The sequence below is a fragment of the Cynocephalus volans genome, chromosome 9 (genome assembly GCF_027409185.1).
Source record: "Cynocephalus volans isolate mCynVol1 chromosome 9, mCynVol1.pri, whole genome shotgun sequence".
Lineage (NCBI taxonomy): Eukaryota > Metazoa > Chordata > Mammalia > Dermoptera > Cynocephalidae > Cynocephalus > Cynocephalus volans.
The window spans coordinates 52,616,789-52,636,251 of NC_084468.1; the positions used below are offsets into that span (position 1 = coordinate 52,616,789).

The 19,463-nt window shown below is 32.1% G+C and overlaps 1 protein-coding gene across 18 annotated transcripts in view; it reads left to right on the forward strand.

The window, feature by feature from the left end:
* Positions 1-19,463, forward strand: part of ADGRL3 (adhesion G protein-coupled receptor L3) — a 491,846-nt gene that overhangs the window by 438,336 nt on the left and 34,047 nt on the right. For 10 of the 18 annotated variants that reach the window (XM_063108117.1, XM_063108121.1, XM_063108122.1 and 7 more), the window contains one exon: positions 16,671-16,839. In XM_063108117.1, coding sequence (XP_062964187.1) covers positions 16,671-16,839 — 169 coding nt within the window. Of the gene's footprint in view, positions 1-14,045; positions 14,073-16,670; positions 16,840-19,463 lie in introns of all 18 variants that reach the window. The other 8 variants (XM_063108120.1, XM_063108118.1, XM_063108123.1 and 5 more) reach the window with 1 other exon arrangement.

Consider the following 19,463-nt stretch of genomic DNA (forward strand, 5'->3'; position numbering starts at 1 on the left):
GATGACTGCTGCTGGGAGTATCAAATGCTGACCAACACAGTGTTCTAAATCATAATGACTGATGATTTAAGGAACATAAAATCCAGAGGTAGGTGGTTCTAGAGTTGGGTCAAAAGCTCAATAATGTCAGCAAAGATCTAAGTTCTTACAGTCTTTCAATATCCTCCACATGTTGGCCACTCTGTCATTCTGAGGTCCAAAGATGACTCCCTCAGGCTCCCAGCACCATCATATCCTTCAACAGTTGGGTACAAAAACTGGAAAGAAGAAATAAAAGGGGCTTTGCCTAATGGACCTTTCCTCCTGGGCTTCTCTCCCCTGGTCGGGGTAGGAAATATTTCCCAGAAATCCCTTGCTGATATCACATGTCTGGATCACATGACTGCTACTGGCAGTAAGGAAGTTTGAGAAATCAAAGATCTGTCAAAGGTCACTGGCTCAGATCACCGTGGGTGGGAGTGGGACAGTCTCAACATTTGTGGAGCTCAGGTCATGAGTAGAGAATGATAAATAAAAGATATCCCAACTTCCCATCCTGAAAGATACACCTTCAACCCCACAAGGAAGATCAGGTATGAGTTTAGAATCCTTCAAGTCCTCGGAGTTCCATGCCAGGATGTGGCTCCTGGCTCACTGCCTATCTTCCTTCAGTTCCCTTCCTCAGCTCTATCCCATACCATGTGGGGCCTCACACCCAGGCCTATGGAATCACCAGCCTACACGTCCAAGCTCTTTCTACCTCTCCTACTAACAGCCACCCCTTGGCCACTCCTCACACCTGGGAATGTGGCTACTGGCTACAACCTTGAGAGAATGGGTCAGGGTAGATTTTATTTTAAATCTGTGAGACTGGGTAAGATAACGGGATTGAGGGAAGACAGAAAATAATAGGACCAGAAACCGTAACTCTGAGGTACTCTAACTTTTAGTGATCTTGGAAATACAGAACCTACATAATAGATTCAGAAGGAGCAGCCAGTGAGATAGGAAGAAAGCTAGAGGTCTGGAGGCTAGGTGAATCAAGCTTTTCAAAATAAAAAGGAAACTTAGACTTGACCAGCGGATTTAGCAATATGGAGGTCCTTGGTGAACTTGACAAAACTGTTTTAGTAGTGCCATTGATGAAGTCTTATTGGGGAGGAGGGTGAAGGGAATATGGGAGGAGAGAAGTTAAAAAACACATGTCAGGATATCTTCTCAGATCTTTGGCTGTTAACAAGAGCTGGTAAATATAGTAGCTGGAGAGGGATGTTAGGTCAATGGAGGTTGTTTGGGTTTTGGGGGTTTTTTTGTTTTTGTTTTGTTGATGGTTAGTTTTTAAGTATACGAGATATTAATGTCTCTTCCTTTAATTCGGTAAGAGTGGACAATTAGTTTATGTTGGAAAAAGAGGGGAAAATTGCATATCTACACCTGAGTAGTCAACGGAAAATGGGATCTCGTGTGGGATCAAGTGGAGGCTGGTCTTAGGTAAGAAGGAGCACAGACAAGCCAATTCATCCTTTATGTGCTGAAATTATGACTGAACTGTGCAAAGCTATTGACTGGCAGATGTTTTTTTTTAAAACAATGCAGTAAATTATCATGACTCATCAGTACTACGTACTCAGTATGTTCAAAAACATTCATATACCCGGAAAACAAAGCTTGTATTCTTGAAAAATATGTCATTATTACAAGATTGTTTTAATCTTCTATTTTTCCCCTTTATAATAATATATATTAATACACGTAATGACTACAAAATTAATCTTCTAGTCATTAAATCTTTTTATCCATATCTACATATATATATTCGTGCATATATATATATATATATATATATGCTTTCTAGAAAATCCAAATGTCCAAAGACTTTATTAACAAGTAAAAATTTGTTATACAAGGATACTTCATAAAGTTTATGAAAAGAGTCATATTTTCTTTTAATTCTTTTAAAAGTTTCCATAACTTTTTGATGTACCTTTATATGTCAAACATACTTAGTAACTTCTTTGTGTGATTTCATGAATTTAAGAAAATAAATAAGTTATACAGTTTAGAGAAAAATTAATCACCAATAAGTATGATCTAAGCAACAAAATTCCTTTTCCTTCAAGCAATAATAAGGCATACATTTTGATTCTTAAAAAACAATCTCATTTAGTTATCTTCCTAAAAATAAAATACTAAGCTATATATTATGAAATTTTGTTAAGACTGCTTTATAGGATAGCTGTGTGTTAATATACATTTTTGGATATAAAATGAACATTTCTTGCTGTTTTTTCAGAAATAAATGATTATATATAAAGAAAGAAGAGAAATAAGACTAAATGGAAATGTACTAAAATGTTGATAATGATCATCTTTTAGTGTCAAGAATATGTGCAATTTAAAATGTTCTTTTTTATACACTTACATGGTGTTTTCCAATACTAATTCTGACATCAAATACATGTCATTTTCCCATACACCAACCAATGATCCAACAGCTACTGAGTGTCGAACAATTCAATTCAGTTCTAACACCAACTCCCAGAGTTAGCGCAGACCCCACAGATTAAGGGCTTAGTCCCATAAGACTGCTCATACTTCAGGCACCAGCTGCAAATGGAGGGCTCAAGCTACCCAATAGCTTGTACTCTTCTGCCCAGCCGATTACAAGGTCAGGGGTTCTCATGACCGGCCCTCATGTTGAGTAATTCACTAGAGCAACTCATAGTGCTCTACGTAGTAGTACAGCTTTATTATAAAGATGCAACTAGAACAGACAAATGGAAAAGATGCATAGGGCAAGATATGGGAGAAGGGCAGAGCTTCCATGCCCTCTCTAGGAGGCCACAATCTCAGGAACATTGATGTATTTGTCGACTCAGAAGCTCCTAGAATCCCATCCTTTTGGGGTTTTTATACAAGTTTCATCATATAGGCATGATTGGTTAAATCACTGGCCACTGGTGGTTGAACTTACTTTCCAGTCCCCCTGTCCTCCCTGGTGATAGTGTGTGGAGGGGGGGTGGGGGGAGAAAGTGGAGGTGGGCTGAAATTTCTAACCCTTTAATGGTGGCTTGGTCTTTCTGGTGACCAGCCCTAATCCTGAAGCTATCTAGAACCCACCCCCCACCCCACCCTACACACACCAGGAATCATCTTTTTAGCATACAAAAGACACTAAGGAGATTCTAGGGGTTTTAGGAGATCTGTGCCTAGAACCAGGGACAAAGCCCAAATATTTATTTTTTAGTATACCACTGTACTCTTGAGTTTTTTAAAAGTTGATTAATGAATATATAATACTCTTATAAAAGCATTGTATTAAAAATGGCTTGCCCTACATTATGTTCATAAACATATTAGTAAAAGACAATCTAAGAATATCATTTCCTGAAAGGATCATCCTTGTATATCTCTAACCTCTGAAAAAGTTTTTTGAAAATTCAAGTCTAATTTTCTATTGTTAATATGCTATTGTGGATATATTTACATAATGAAAATTTAATGATGTCCAATGAAAATGGAAAGATTTAATTACTGTAATTCATTCATCTCCAAAGTCTTTGTGAGGTAGAACTCACTCTAGTGTTTAGAATTGCTCCTGTTTACATCATTTAAAATATTAGTGGAAGAATCTAGTTATGATTTGGTGATAAAATTTTTAAAACTTACTGTTTTCATCTTTTTTGTGTTTTTTATAAAAGATAATTGCTATTTACTTCTCTTGGATTTTAAGCTTTTGAATAAATGTTCAAAAACAGGTACATATACTTAGCGATATCTTGTTTGTCCCAACTTGTAAAGTTGAATCTCGTGCACTATGGTTGAAACTCAAAAATATTATTCTAAAATGACTTCATAAACTTTTTAACATATTTTATGTTTCATTTTATTTAAATGTAGTTTTAGCTCATAAACAATTATGCAAGGAATAAGATTTGAAACTGTTGATTCCAAAGGTAAGTAAAGCCATTTGAATCTGTAGAGGAGAAAAGATTTCTTTTCTAACCCATCACTAGGTTCATGACTGAGATCCCTATAACAAAAGACAGATTAATAAAAGAAAAGCATACAAATTTATTTAATGTAAGTTTATATGACATGGGAGCCTTCAGAAATGGAGAATGAAAGAAAAAGGTAAACTTGTGAATTTTTTATAGTACTTTTGATGAAGAAATGGCTAGTTGCAGAGAAATATAATGAAGGACAAAAGGGTATGATCTAATGGTACTAAACTGGGATGAATTTAGCAAGGCCTGTTTATTCAGATTATTCTTGGCATCTCTGCATCTTAGAGGATAAGGATGTAACTCTCTGGGAGGAAGGAAAATGGTAGAAAATTAGATTGGATTAAGGAATATAAAGAAATGGAAGGAATAGCCTGTATTACAATTTTTAACATTTTTGTTACCATAGTGGGCAATAGAAGCCCACTTATTAGTGAAGGAAAATTCCTTTAGATGGATGAGAGCACTAATTATACTTTGCATAGATATTTACATGTTCTCCCCAAATGCCGGAAAATACCATGACACACAAATCTTAAGAATTGTGGCTTATACTACTTAATTTTACCCAAATTTATAAAAAGACTGTAAAATGATCTGTGGTTGAAAGTAATACAGATAATCACTTATTGGCAAATTAATCTTCACAAAGGTTAATTTGTGAACTACATGAATGGATTGCTGAATTTATCACCATAATCTGGGTGCATATCAGTTTCCCCTAATTTCAGGTGAACACCTCTCCTTTAAGTGAAATCAACAGTAAGGTAGCATGCCCTTTCAGACTTCAGCTTTTCCCATTCCCCTATCTTTCAGGAGTGGTTTCTAACAGGAGTGTTACTTTTTTCTAAAATATTTTTTCTTTATCTCCTTTGAAAAGTGCTGAAAGTATATAGGCCACAGTTATCTAAAAGACTAGTCATAAATCATTGGATTTGTAATTAAAATGTGCAGACAGTATAGTGAAGTGTTAAGGATCTTGAGCTGCTCAGTCCACACTTGAAAATTTCCCTAATCTAGTTTTCTCTTGGCCAAGTCTCAATTGTTGTTGAGTATTTCCACTACAGACAATGATGTATATTTAAGAGTTCTGTCATCAAAGTCCCTGGCACTTTTATAAATATGCTATTTGAGTGTGCAGTTTAAAATCCTCTGGATTATTGCCTATGAAAGTTGATATTTTAAACCAGATACTGAACTTCAAAGTGCTAACACAAAAATCTTTTCTGTTCCAGAGCTGAGAGTGATAGTCTAAGTATATAACTTAAAACTATTTAATTATGAGATTAAGGCAATAAGTTGTGAGCATAAAAAGTAATAACTTCTTAGCAAAAATATTGATATTGTTAAGTATTAATATATTACTTGTACCAAGATATGACTCAAAAGCTAGCGTATTTTCTTTGTAAGAGTCATTATTATTTCAATTCTCTGATTTTTCTGCCTTCATTAAGTTTATTGCATGATTAGCTTGTAGAAGTTTCTCAAATTGGCAGATCTTCCATTCAGTAACTTTTATTAATGTGATATAAAGAAACTGCAAATATGCAGCATCTCAGTTAATACAGGAATTCTATTAGTAACATTATTATGCCAATTTGTTTCTAGATTTTGTATCTTTTTTTAAAGAGCTTTTAATTTTTTTCTGTTTTTCCCATTAGCTTTTCTGTTCTTTTTCTCTTTTACTGACTGATATGCATTTTGAATGCTTTTGCCATTATAGATATTTTTTTTCCAGTATGTCACGTGTTAATTTTTCCTTTGGAACAATTATTTATAATGTATAAATTTAGACCACCAACTTTTACCTCTTTTTTGCATGCTTTTGAGATCTTTGAACAGAAATTCTTTTAAGCCAGGAGTTTTTAAAAGTATATATTTTAAAAAATTTCCTTTTATTTCCTGCATTATATTTTATTTGTGTTAGAGTTTTACAATTCACATTAAGATCTTTAATCTCTCTGAGGGACATTTTGTGTTCCCTATATAATGTGACAAGTTTCCAACACCATTTGCTAAATAATTCATCCTTTGTCTGAAGATTTGTGCTGCTACACTCCTACAAATCTCTGTTTCTATGCCATCTCTTCTGTTCCATGGACGTACTTTATGTTCCTTTACCATTACCACATTATTAGCAGAACTTGCTTAATATTTGGTAGGGAAAGTCCTCTCATTTTGATCATCTCTTGCAAAATTGTCTTAGCTACTCATGGACTTTAGTATTGTTTCACATAAATTTTAGAATCAGTTGTTAAAATTCTTCCAATATGTTCTTTTTATTTGAATTAGAATTGCATTAAATATATAGATTAAGTCAGGAGAACTGATGTCTTTACAAGGTAAAGTCACGTCATCCACATGTGTCCATTCATCATTATTAAGATCCCAATGAGATTATTTTTATTCATTTTAGAGGTGAGTAAACTGAGGCTTATAAAGGATAAATCACTTGACAAAATTAAATAGCATTTGTCTGCTACCTACTGTGCTGCAGTGGAATGCCTCCCTTGGTTCCATTTATTGAAATCTTTAGTAAGTACAGATGTATTTTAAATACTCTGTTGTGATTTCCCTGTGTTTTCATTGTTCTTACAAGCAGCAAGCAGTTTATAAAAAGTTATTTATTCACAGATGTGTGATAAATGTTTCTGTTGCAAGTTGGTAAAAAGAGAGGTGATGATACCATATGGTATGAGAGAGTGTAACAGAAAAGTAACCCGTCAAAACACATTTGGCAAGGATAACAGGAAGTTTTTAATTTCCTGACTTACTTAAATTAAAATTTTGTGCATTCTCTAAGTTAAAAAAAGAAATCCTGGAAGCTTGCCGTTTATTCTTCAAACTACTTTATCTCTTTACATTCCAGTGGCTTTATTTTATCAGCCCAAATTCTAACAAGTTAGTGAATTCTAAGACTCAGTGTAAGTCTAAAAAAATTACGCCTCCAATAGTGAATCAGGAAACATTGTGAATTTTAAGAAACAATAAATAAGAGATATCAACTTGTTGGTAATATTTTATGGATCACGAAATGTGACTAAAGCCACAGTTTTCATTGATTACAAGATAAAAACTATTAGAAATATAAATTTGTCTTTATACAGATATCTTGTCATTTATTATGTCTGTCTTATTCAAGTTTTCAAATTTTGGAAAAGTCATAGAAAAAAATTAACGAATACAGTTTTAGAACTTATATCTCATAATGAATTTTTATAAACATTTCACATGTGATTCTATGCCTATTATCCCTTACTTTATGGTCAAGTGATTACATTTAGTGAAACACTGCAGTTACTTAGTGGACTTTTCAACAATGAGGACACAGTATATTTATAAATTAAGTTTAGTTTCTCATGTAAATTAGAGAACTCTGAGCTTCTATTTTCTTTTTTCTTTTTTTATTATACCAAAATGTAATTTTATTTTTATTGTAACACAGTTGATTTTACATATCTGTGGGGTATAGCATTGAATATCAATACCTAAGTGCAATATGTGATGCTCAAATCAGGATAATTACTGTATTCAACATTATACAATGTAATTGTTTGTCATGGCCCTTTACAAATTCCTCCCTTAGTCCCATCCCTCCCATTTTAACCTTCATCAGGAATATGGATATACCATTTTAATTCAGATTATGAAAATTCATAGCATTTACTAAGCCTAAACTAATCATCTAAAAGAAAATGAAACTATATAAACTGAGGCTTTTTAAATGTATATATTAAAGATCAACTCGGAAAGAGGCAGTGACTCCCTCATCCTCTTTGGATTTCTACTTTATTGAAGGGTACTTCAAAAAGTTTGTGGACAAATAGAATTAAAAGATAATACAAATCTTTCCATGAACCTCTTGAGTTATACTCATACCTGAATTTCCAAAACACGTAAAGGAAAAGGAAACCTAATGTAGCTCTGTGTGTATTTTTCTCTGCAGCCCCTTTATTGAGGTCAGGTCAATTACACTACATTCATTGTAGTAACAAATATGTATATAGAACTTCTATATATTAAAATTTTGAATATTTGCATATTTTTCTGTACTAAATAAAAGTACCAAGCCCTCTACTTAATACACTCAACGGCCCATGAATAAAGTTCCATATTTATCTGTCTTTCACAAATGAGGACTATGAGGGGCAGAGAGGTTAAATAATTGGCCCAAGGTTGCAGAGTTAGTCAAATGCTCAGCTGTCATTGAAACTCAGGCAGGCTGATTCACAAATCCATGTTTGCAGTCACTGGTATAAAGCTTTTTATATTTTAATACTTGATAAATAATTATGCAGTGATATTATTATTTGCTTTCAACATTAGACTACAAAATTACATATCTTGCTTGCATGCAACTTATCGATTCATTTTTATAAATCTGAGAGATGGAGATACTAAATTATAATAAATATATAATCACTTTATACAATTTAATAATTCATTATTTTTTCTCCTTATTGATACCCTCAACTTTCTTCATATACAAATTTGTTTTTTTATCATATTATATTGTTACAGAAATTTAAGTAACATTGAGTTTTAGAGATAATATAATTAAAATTTTATCTATCATTGATTTGATATTTATTTTAGACTTAACTGGATTCATCAGCAGTATGAAATATGTGATTAAAAATTTAGTATTGGTGTTTGGACCCAAAATCTGCAATATCATTTTGGGCACACTGAAGCATGGGAATATGTTTATGATATATTCTAAACCATTTATTTTATTTATTGGGTTCATTTCATTCCCCTCTTAATAAATTTTATATGAACAAAATGTAGGAATATAGCTTTGGGTACTAATATTTTAGTAGCAATAAAATCCATAGTTGAAATATAATCATCTTCTCTGTTTATCATTTTTACATTTATATTATACGACTTTCACACTTTTCTAAGAATTTTTAATATCTTTAGTACTAGTGATTTAACATATGACCATAAAGAAACATTCTTCATATTTTACTCAGAACTGTTGAATTAAATTCTACATGCCTTTTCCTTTTAATCTTTCTATAGTGATGAGCAAAGAGAGAATTTAATAAAATAATATAACTCCAGGATGGTATACTCCCACTAACATAAAATACACTTGAAAGAAATGTAAAACAGTAATGACTTCTATCATAAGCATAGCCAATTTGATTGAGCATTTTTCAACACAATGGGTTTAAAACATGAAATACTTCAATTTTTGTCTGATCACTACTCTTCTAGCTATGCTATCTTAAATATCCCTTAATCACTGGATGGCAGGTAGCTTAATGCTATCTTATATAGATATTGCAACATTGCCAGTGAATTCTGGTTATTAAATACCTGACAATTTGAAACTTGAATAACATATTCCATTAAAGCATTCTTCCTCCATTGCCTGCTAAGATTCGTGGCTGGGCTATTAGTATAAGAAAGAGTATTTTTTTAGTCTTCTTTCTACTGTTTCATATATTCTGTGAATGTTGCAATACTAAAATGGCCTTGTCTTTATTCCTGCAGTTTTAAGGTCTGAGAACACTGGGTTGGTAGTGTGGCAAAACAGAGTCCTAGCTCAGGTTGCTGCTGGCTCCTTTTAGAATAGAGATAACTGAATCCTTTAGTCCTCAGTTACGGAGCCTCATTGTTGATTGAGGGGCAATTAGGAAAGCCCATTCAACATACAGATGCATTAGTATTTATTACCCATGTTTTTCTTCTATGAAAAATGAAAAATACTTTTATCTTGAGAAACACCCACATTATTTTGTCATTCCTACAGTAACTCAAACCAAATTGAAGGGGAAACAGATTTCATTTTTCGATAGAATTATTGTATACCAGGGAAAGTAAATTTATTTGCCTACTGAAACTGGAAATATTGAGACACTATTTACAGTATCTGTACACATCATGTTGTTTTTCCTACTTGCAATTAATTATAAAGTTCACTCACCAACACAAATTTGCTAATCTCCCAGCAATTCTAGAAGACCTCAGAATGTATTTATCTTGAAGTTGGTGGGATTAACAATTCTGCCGAAATCACTTATTTTCCTTTGTTTATCAATGACCGTATCTTTTGACTTGGAAATTAAACTCTCAAACTTTCCCTCATCACCCTATTTTTCTTCAAACCGAACTCTACTCATTCCACTATTTTTTAAATAGTCTGTACTATGTAAATACAATAGAAGGGGAAAGTTTTAAACTAGCTAAATAATTTATCTCCTTTATATCTTGATTTCAGATATTTTCTCCAAAAATCATGCCAAAATAATAATCTATTTTGTTTAATAACTCTTGAAGTCAAAGAAAGAATATTCCATAGCTAACTTGATTCATTCATGTTGTTTCTGTCTATTCATCATCTGTCTATACTGATATTATGAGTCTTTACATCATAGGATGAATTTATAGGTTAATATTTTGGTTAAGAAATCTATCCTCTTGAAAACATACTTTAAGATAAGCTTCCACGGAACTAGATTTTAATAGCCTTTTTGTATGTTTCAGAATTGTTATAGAATATACTAGAATGTGCATAATTTTTGTCAGTCTATGTAAAGACACCTAAAAATTCTCATCTTGATTCTATTATTGACTTTTAAGATAATATTACATTAGTATTTAAAGAAAGTTGTAGTTACTAGTAAGAATAAAATAATAAAATATTTGACAAAAATATATACTTTTTAAAGAAAGGAATGTCCTTTTTCTCATTTGTCTTGAAAATTATACATATGAGATATTTTACTTCATTTTCATTGTTATCACTTCTAAATTATAAGATAACCTATTAGTTTCTGTTAAGATCTGCCAATAGCATTTTGTGGCATTACAGTAGCATGGCCTTTGTGTCCATATTTTTATAAAATAAAATAACTACTGTGAAATTGTTTTAGACATGGAACCTGAAATGAGATTTTGTTTAAATGGACTTTCATTGGTAAATCAGAATAAAAATTGTTCAGCTTTAGAAACCAGTTCTGTAGATCTGCTTTATGGAATTAAAAAGAAAAAAATAAATTAAGAGTCTATAGCTTTGCCACCATAACTGATAGCAGTTTAATTAGGATTTGATGGAAAGACCTTATAAAACTAGGTTCTCTAAGCTAATAGAATATATGACAAAAATGATGGAAGACACTGACATATTACTGGTAATCTTTAGTGATCTTTAGATTTTAAACCATTGTATATTATTTATATAATTCTGGAGGTAAAATTTAATGCTTTATTAATTATTGCACAGACCAAGCCACTATAAAAATACTCTAAAATATAGTGGCTTAAACTCCATTGTGTAAGAGTCTAGAAGTAGATGGTTTAAATCTAATGCATCGGCTGCACATCAGTAGGCAGCTTCCATTTCTGTGTCTAAGGCTCTACTATCACTTTCTTGGAGTCTAAGGAAAGGAGCAAATGGTAAAGGGAAAACCAATTCCAACCCTTTAATTGGCAAGACCCAGAAATTTCACAATTCCCTTCTGTTCACATCCCCGTGGACACTACTTCAACACATGGCTGCAGCCAACTATAAGTGGAGCTGGAATGATAGTCTTTGTTACTGGGTAGAGTGACTGGTCCCCGCAATTGTCAACAAAAACTACTGAATTACACCCTGAGCTCTCTCTTTTTATATTTCATATTAAAGGCAAAACATATTTTACTCCATTAGTTATAGTGCAAGCTCTATATTTTAATTTTTTTAAAAACATTTTTATGATACAGAAATAGAGAATAAAATACTGGTTACTTGGGGTGGGGCGATGGGTTTGAGGTAGGTCAGAGGATACAGAATGGTAGATAAGTAGGATGAACAGCCTGGACATCTAATGCAGAGACGTGAGGACTATAGGTAATAAGATTGTACGTTATGTGTGATTTATGCTAAATGAGTAGATTGTAGCTGCTCTTGCCACAAAAAATATATATATAGATATGTGAGATGATGGATATATTAATTTGCTTCACTATAGTAACCTTCTTATTATCCATATGTATCCAGTGCATCATGTTGTATACCTCAAATATGTACACTTAAATTTATTTTTTAAAAAATTTATATAGCTTAATGCAATTTTGTAGAGCATTTTTGCACATTTTCCTACATGCTAACCTCTGTAACTTTCTTTACTTGATATTGTAGTGTACAAATTAAGATAGAGTTTTTCCAGTCATGAACTTGGCATCACATATAATAGAATAAATATCACATTAGTATGTTTTATAACTATTCAATATCAAGATAAGTACAGGATTTTCTTTCTAGGCATGTCTTACAACTGGTAAATATCAGTTCTTACAAATTCTTTTCTCAGGGCCGGCCCGTGGCTCACTTGGGAGAGTGTGGTGCTGACAACACCAAGTCAAGGGTTAAGACCCCCTACTGGTCATCTTTAAAAAAAATTTTTTTTTAAATTCTTTTCTCTTTATCTTTCTCACATCCATAACATTATTTAAATATCTCTTAGAATTCCATTTCCTGGCTTAAAATTCTCTTCAAATATCCTACTACAGCATTTAATAGAACTTTTTGTAATGACAGAAATATTCTAGAATTGTACTGTCCAGTATGATAGCTACTAGTTATGTGAAGCTTTTGAGCACTTATAATGTGACTGGTGTGACTGAGGGACTGAATTTAAACTTTATTTTATTTTTTTAATGAGTTTAAATATAAATAGCTGCATGAGGCTGGTAATCACTCCCTGCTCCATCTACCACTTCTTTCAGCCACATTTATTTCATCTGTATTACATTACACCTGAAACATCCTCAAATGAATTTAACTACTCAACACTTATGTATTCAGTGTTTTATTCTTTGGGTGAGAAATTTTGTATTTTCAGTGTGACTTTAGCCTTGAACAGTCTAATAATAGTAACACTATGTAATATTTATTGAACACATTATGTGTTAGTTACAGTTCTAAGCACTTTATACGTAATAAGTCATTACATTATTACAAGAAACTTACATGGTAACACAAGAAATTTACATTATAATAATCCCCATTTTATAGATGTATAAACTGACACAAATGCAGGTAAATTAATTTTTGCCTAAATTCAAATAGCTAATAAAAGGCTGAGCTAGGATGTAAACCCCAGGCACATGGGCTTCAAATACCAAGTTCTCCCTCCGTTCTTCACTATTTCATCATTCTGGAGAGTGAATTTTTATCAGTGGTTGTTTTTATTCAAAATTCATCACTGTTAGGGCCTTTCCAAGAGCTCTATTTGTGAGTACGTTATACAGAAAACTATATTGCCTCTGACAAGAGAGAAGAGAAAAGGGCAGTTTCTCTTCCTTTAGTCCTGTCACAATTCTTTGAGTAAAATCTGTTTGTAAAAAGATGATCCAAAATGTTTCCTATCTTATCTTTACTAATTTGTCGCTAAATTTTATCAGAATGATACTAAATAAATTAGTTAATATAACTAACAATAAGCAGCTGCTATCTGTTTGTTCCTATTACCATTAAAGATTATAAAGGTTTTTGTTGGATTTTTTTTTCAGTACACTAGCAGAAAGAGTTTTAAAATAGTCAAGACAGATTATTTTCAAAGGGCTATAATATTCAGATTTAACTCAAGTCAATCACTGGCAAGTTAAAATTACTTAGAAGCATACTGTCCATAATTAAGTAATCTTACCTACTAATATTACAGAATAAGGATACCTTTAGGTGACATGAAATCTGTCATTTTAAGCATAACCCCAAGCCTTTTCCAGATTGCTTGTAAAATTTCTCATTCTCTAGAGAAATGTGATCTCTAAGAAATAAATGTCTCTGTCAAGTCACAAGTAATATGAGCACATGATGAAAAAATGGAATTTTTGATTCTTGTAAGGGATATTGCAGTATTGTAAAATTGATTTTTTTCCTTGTTATTTAAGTTCTCATGGTCATTTTAGGATTTACCCTCTGGATATAAAGGGAAGGTTATGATACCTATTAAGGAGGTGGGGGACAGAGGCCTTTGGGGACCAGGAGAGTATTTTTCATATGAAATTCTTTGTCATAAAATGCTAATGTTGGTGTTCTTGTCTTTATGTCTATGCATTCTTTAGCTATGAGGATAACAGACCCTTCATCAAGTAAGAATGACCTGAATGGCTGATAAATTCCATTTATCAGTGTGGTCCCATGAACCAGCTGTCAGATCAGTACTGAAAAATCATTAGAGCTTCTGTCATTCACATTGAGGCAGAAGAGCAAACTGTGCAGGAAAATAAGCTGGCACACAACTTTTATGCAGAATAAATATGCTGCAGGTGTATTGCCAAAAAAAAAAAAAATTCCACATCACCTCTGTTAATTGGGTATCACCTGAACTCAGTGCCACAGTAATAGCAATTTCCTGTGTTACAGACTTGTTTTGCTTTTAATAGCTTTCTCCTCTCATTGTGACGTGTTCTTCTGTCCTGCATATGTCCACATTTCTGTTCTTTGTTTGGGCATCATTCATCTAAAATTATTTTATGATTTAGTGGTATATCTTCATAATGATCTTATGGGTACGAAACCACCCAATTGCAATTTATATTAATGAATTACTATATTAAACATCCAAAATAGAAAAAAAAATGCTTCATTTAAATTTAAAAAGTTAAATTTTACATATGTAATATTGTCCTTTTCAAATTTGACACCTTTTGCTTGATTAATGACCTAATAGTTTCTGAATATATTAGAGTAGTTTAAACAAAGCTACAAGTCTGTACTAATCTAATAAATATAAATATAAATATTAATATGTGGGCATTTTTCCTACATACATTTAAAAATGACATGTCCTGCAAAAATAAACTACGTTTGGAAATTTATGGGTGACCTTACTATAGACTTTCAGTTTGTTCTTCTGGTGAAGAGTCCTTTGTTTTCATTTTTCCAATGCCATTTCACTTCTTCATGCTTTTGCTTATTATTTTTTATTATTTATTTATTTATTTATTTATTTTATTATTATTATTAGAAATTGGGCTCATTTCAGTTTTATATCATTTAACCCTTGGGCCCATCATGTGTTTTCTAGTAAATAATAGCTGACTTTATTGTTTTATCCTGTCATTTTATTTCTAAATCTAAATAGCATTTTGCCTTGATTTAATGGCAGTTCTTCCCATTTTTCCTTTATCCAATGTCTGTAAGAAGCTGAGAGCCTTTCCTTGAAAGTTCACATATTTTTTAATCTAGTTGTAGCATAAAATATTAATATCTAAGATGTTTTCTAATTTATATAAGCACTGTGTCACATGCAATGGCAAAACTCCTTTAGGGATTTTTTATTCAAGAATTTTGATGTTTTAAACATGTTAACTTTAGTGGGCATTTTAATCTGAAATACAGAGGCTGATCAATGTAGGAGAAAAATGTAAATATAATTAATTTTAATAAGACTTTACTGATTAACTACTTTGGGACCATATCTTTCTGAAGATGTAATTATCTCTAAAAAACATGTTGAACTCAGCTTCAGATTATGGTTAACATATGTGATTTTTTTTTTCCCCTTCCCTTTGCAAAATTTCAGTCCTAATAAATATTTCTTCCTTAGACAGTGTAAATGGAGGACAATAGTCTGCTGAAAAGAAATCATAGTTTGCCTTTTTCAAGGAAGGTGTACTGGAAAAGAAAAAGGTGTATTTATGAGTCTATAGAGATTTCAATTGGTTTTGTCCTGTTCTCCCATACCCTTAGGAGTTGAGAAGGATTCCATTTTCAATTTTTGGAGTCCCGTCTGTTGGAAGAACTCATTTTATGTTGATAGTAAATTCATAACATAACCACAAATATATGAGCTTTTGTCACTTGTTTATTACCAGTCGGATGGCAGCTTAGAGGAAACTAAAAGAATGGAGTGAAATTAAGACTTTGTCTTTTATTCTGTTCTCCTCAGTTCATGTCACTACATCCCCATTTTCAGCCTTATCTTCTTCCTTGAGTTTACAGGCACTTCAAAGAAATAAAGGTGCTCTGAGCCTTTAAGATTCTTTTCAACAAAGCTGCCAAGTGACTGATTTCCAAAATCTAGTCCAACCTAGAATATAGTGATCCAAAGGTCGAGAGAAAGTAGAACTACAGTGGTTCTGCTAGAATGGAACTATTTTTTCCCATCTACTATACATCACACTTATTCTATGAAACTATAGCTATAGAAACAACAAATAAGGCTTCTTAAATTCATACATATACTCCAAGTACTGGTTCTGTCTAACATGAATTATGTTTTTGTCAGTAAACACTAAATTTTTTATGGAAAAATACTTGAAAAAATGGGGTAAAAGTATATCCCATGAAGCTCTAATAGAGTTCAATCAAACAAATATTATACCAGTGAGACCAGTGGAGACTAACATAGCGCTGTAGAGTTTTCCCCTCTTGCCATTCATCATAACTACACCTCCATGCCATTTGCATATGTGCTGCAAATACATAAATAATTTATGGTACAAATCTGCTTCTGCTTAACTGAAATTGTGTGTTCATAACATTTTCATTCATGTTTATCTCCTCAAGCTTGAAAACTTGTGGTCCTCATTAAAATCTTGAAATGCTTATACCACCTGTCTTACATTTTCTGTCAATGAAACTTACCGTAACATTTTTTCACTGTCAGTATTGTTGCTATAATATGATTATGCTCATAAAAGACCAATAATTTCATAACCCTTAATTTTCTCTTTTCTCTACAGGTCATGGGTTATAGGTGCAATTGCTCTTCTCTGCCTGTTAGGATTGACCTGGGCCTTTGGACTCATGTATATTAATGAAAGCACAGTCATCATGGCGTATCTCTTCACCATTTTCAATTCTCTACAGGGAATGTTCATATTCATTTTCCACTGTGTCCTTCAGAAGAAGGTAAGCTAGAATTTTCTTTTCAAGAATAAATAGTATACATCGCATGATAGCAAAGCTAATATAACATTTTCTAATATATCATTCTTGATAGGTTTGTCTCCAGGAAATAAATACATTCACTTTTTTAATAATGGTAAAGACTAAAAAGGCACAAAATACAAGCATAATAGTTGGTGAGGGTGTTCAGCAATTAAAAAAAAAACAAACATTTTCTGATTTGGACAGGGAACAAAAATTAATTTCTTATAAACTTGACCTTATAGCCTTTAATATTTTCATCTGCAGACAAATTCAATTTGTGTATTAGGAAGTAACTCTTTTCTAAAATGTCATGGAGGCATGATATACATTGTGGCATAAGATATATATATATACATGTTTTTCTGTTTATTTAAAAACTAGTTTACACTGGAAAATATAAATGTCTAGACATTTTATGGCTAAAAAATTTACATTGATTTTTTTAATGAAAGATGGAATACTTAATAATAGTCTCTGCTTATTTTAAAAGCATCTTTTATAAAATCTTTGAGTTGAATGATTAAAATGCAATATTTAATTTTTATGTTGGTCTAGTTTTGTAATTTTTCACATTTACGAGGACATAAGAGTATGGATTTTCAGTTTTAATTTTAGCAACCAAGTATTTTCACTGCATTTTTTTCTAAATCCCAAAATTGATTTTCCAATCTTATATTTTTTAATTCTATTAAAAAATGTGGTCTCCATAGCTCTGATCACTCAGACCCCTGAACCACATTGCCTGGATTTGAATCTCAGTTTCTTTGCTTAAAAGCTTTTGTGAATTAAATAATATCCCCATTTCTCAATTTCCTCATGTGTGACGTAAAGGTTATAAAAATAAAAATTATTATAAAATATTGAAAGAGATGGCTCTGAAAATGAAGTGGCAAAATGTAAAACAAACAAAAAAAACCCAAAAACCTATGCTTTTCTTCTTCTTTTCTTTCTTTCTTTTTTTTTTTTTTTTGAAAGTAAAGATTAAAAATCTCTCTCTCTAGGATTTTTGGTTTGAGAGGCTGGTGAGACCTAAAACAGAAGTTGAGAAGGGTGTCTCCTTGTCAAGGTAGACAAGAATAAAACAAAATTTTATTTTGTTTCAAATTTAGGTAGTTATAGGTATCTAAAATGTTTTGATACTAGAATCTAGAATCATACTAGAGTAGTAATCATGAGTCAGGCTTTTAAATATAGATTACAAAAAAGAAAAGAGGTTATATTAGGAATGATGGATTCTAATCTAATGGGTTCAGATTCACCTGAGAAATTAGATCATATTAGAATGTGTGGAACCTTTCCAAATACTTAATGTATACTCCCCAAATTTCATAGCTTAACTCAATGAATGTTTATTTTTTACTTATTGCCCGATTGATGAGGGTACCCCATGGAAGGACACAGGCTTACAAAGGCTCAGCCAACCTCAGTATATGATTTCACTGTCATTGTGGGTGTTGATATCCAGTGGTCAGTCTGGGAAAGATAGAGAGGATCCTGTGTAAAAGATCTGGAAGTGGCTTATATCCCTTCTATTCACTTTCCTTGGGATAGAGCTATATCGATGGTACCACCAAAAGTGCAAGGAAACAGTCGATCCTTTTTAGACAAAAAGATGTGGAATTGGATGTGGTAAACAGCTAGCAATCTGCCAAACTTAATGTGTTTAAAGAGTAGAAAACATGAAATGGTGAGTAAGAATGGAGATAGAAAGAAGGAAGTGTCAGAGGAGAAGAATCGGAATCAAGATGACACACTGAATTAAAAGTAGGAAAAAATGTCAAGGATAGAAATTGGTTGGTGTTGTAAAAGACTTTGGAGAAGTCAGGGAGACAAAATAATTGGGAGAGATATCTAGACTTGAGTAGAAGAATGTCATAATGGTTCTCACGAGAAACATATACAAAAGGAGGGGAGTGAAATCAGTAGATTAAGGGAAAGGGTGGCATTTGTCCATTAAAATAAGGGAATAGTGGGCCATCATAATCAGTCACAACATATTGAAGTATAGTGGATCAGATTTTCCTCATCTATATTTTGTACATTAGTTGGAAATTGGACTAACATAAATTTTAAATTTTAAAGTTAATATGGAAATTTTCTACAGAACAGAAAAGAAATTTTTGTGCTTGATACATAAATGATTTTGATTGTAGGTATTTCTTTAGTCAATACCTAGTACAGTTTTCCCAATTATTATTTTTATTTTTATTTTCTTATCATAAACATATCACTGGAATAAGTAGGAGTTACATTTGATATGCAGTTATTTTGCATCTTACAACCCAAAAATAAGTCTAGAGTTTTTAGTATATTTAACATATTTAATGTAAATTAAATTTTAAAATATGCAAGAATAGACTCGTATATCATCAAGTTCAATTTTATGACTCATTAGAACAGAGTTTAGGAAGCTATAGCTCATAGACCAGATTCATCCAGTTCCCCTTTATTTTTACAGCCAGTACACCAAGAATGGTCATTACATTTTTAAATGCTTACATTTAAAATTTAAAGTAAGTTCATATACAGTATCCTTGGTTTTGCCCCTTGTGTCACAAAACCTAAAATATTGACTACACGGCCCTTCATGAAAATTTTTGTCA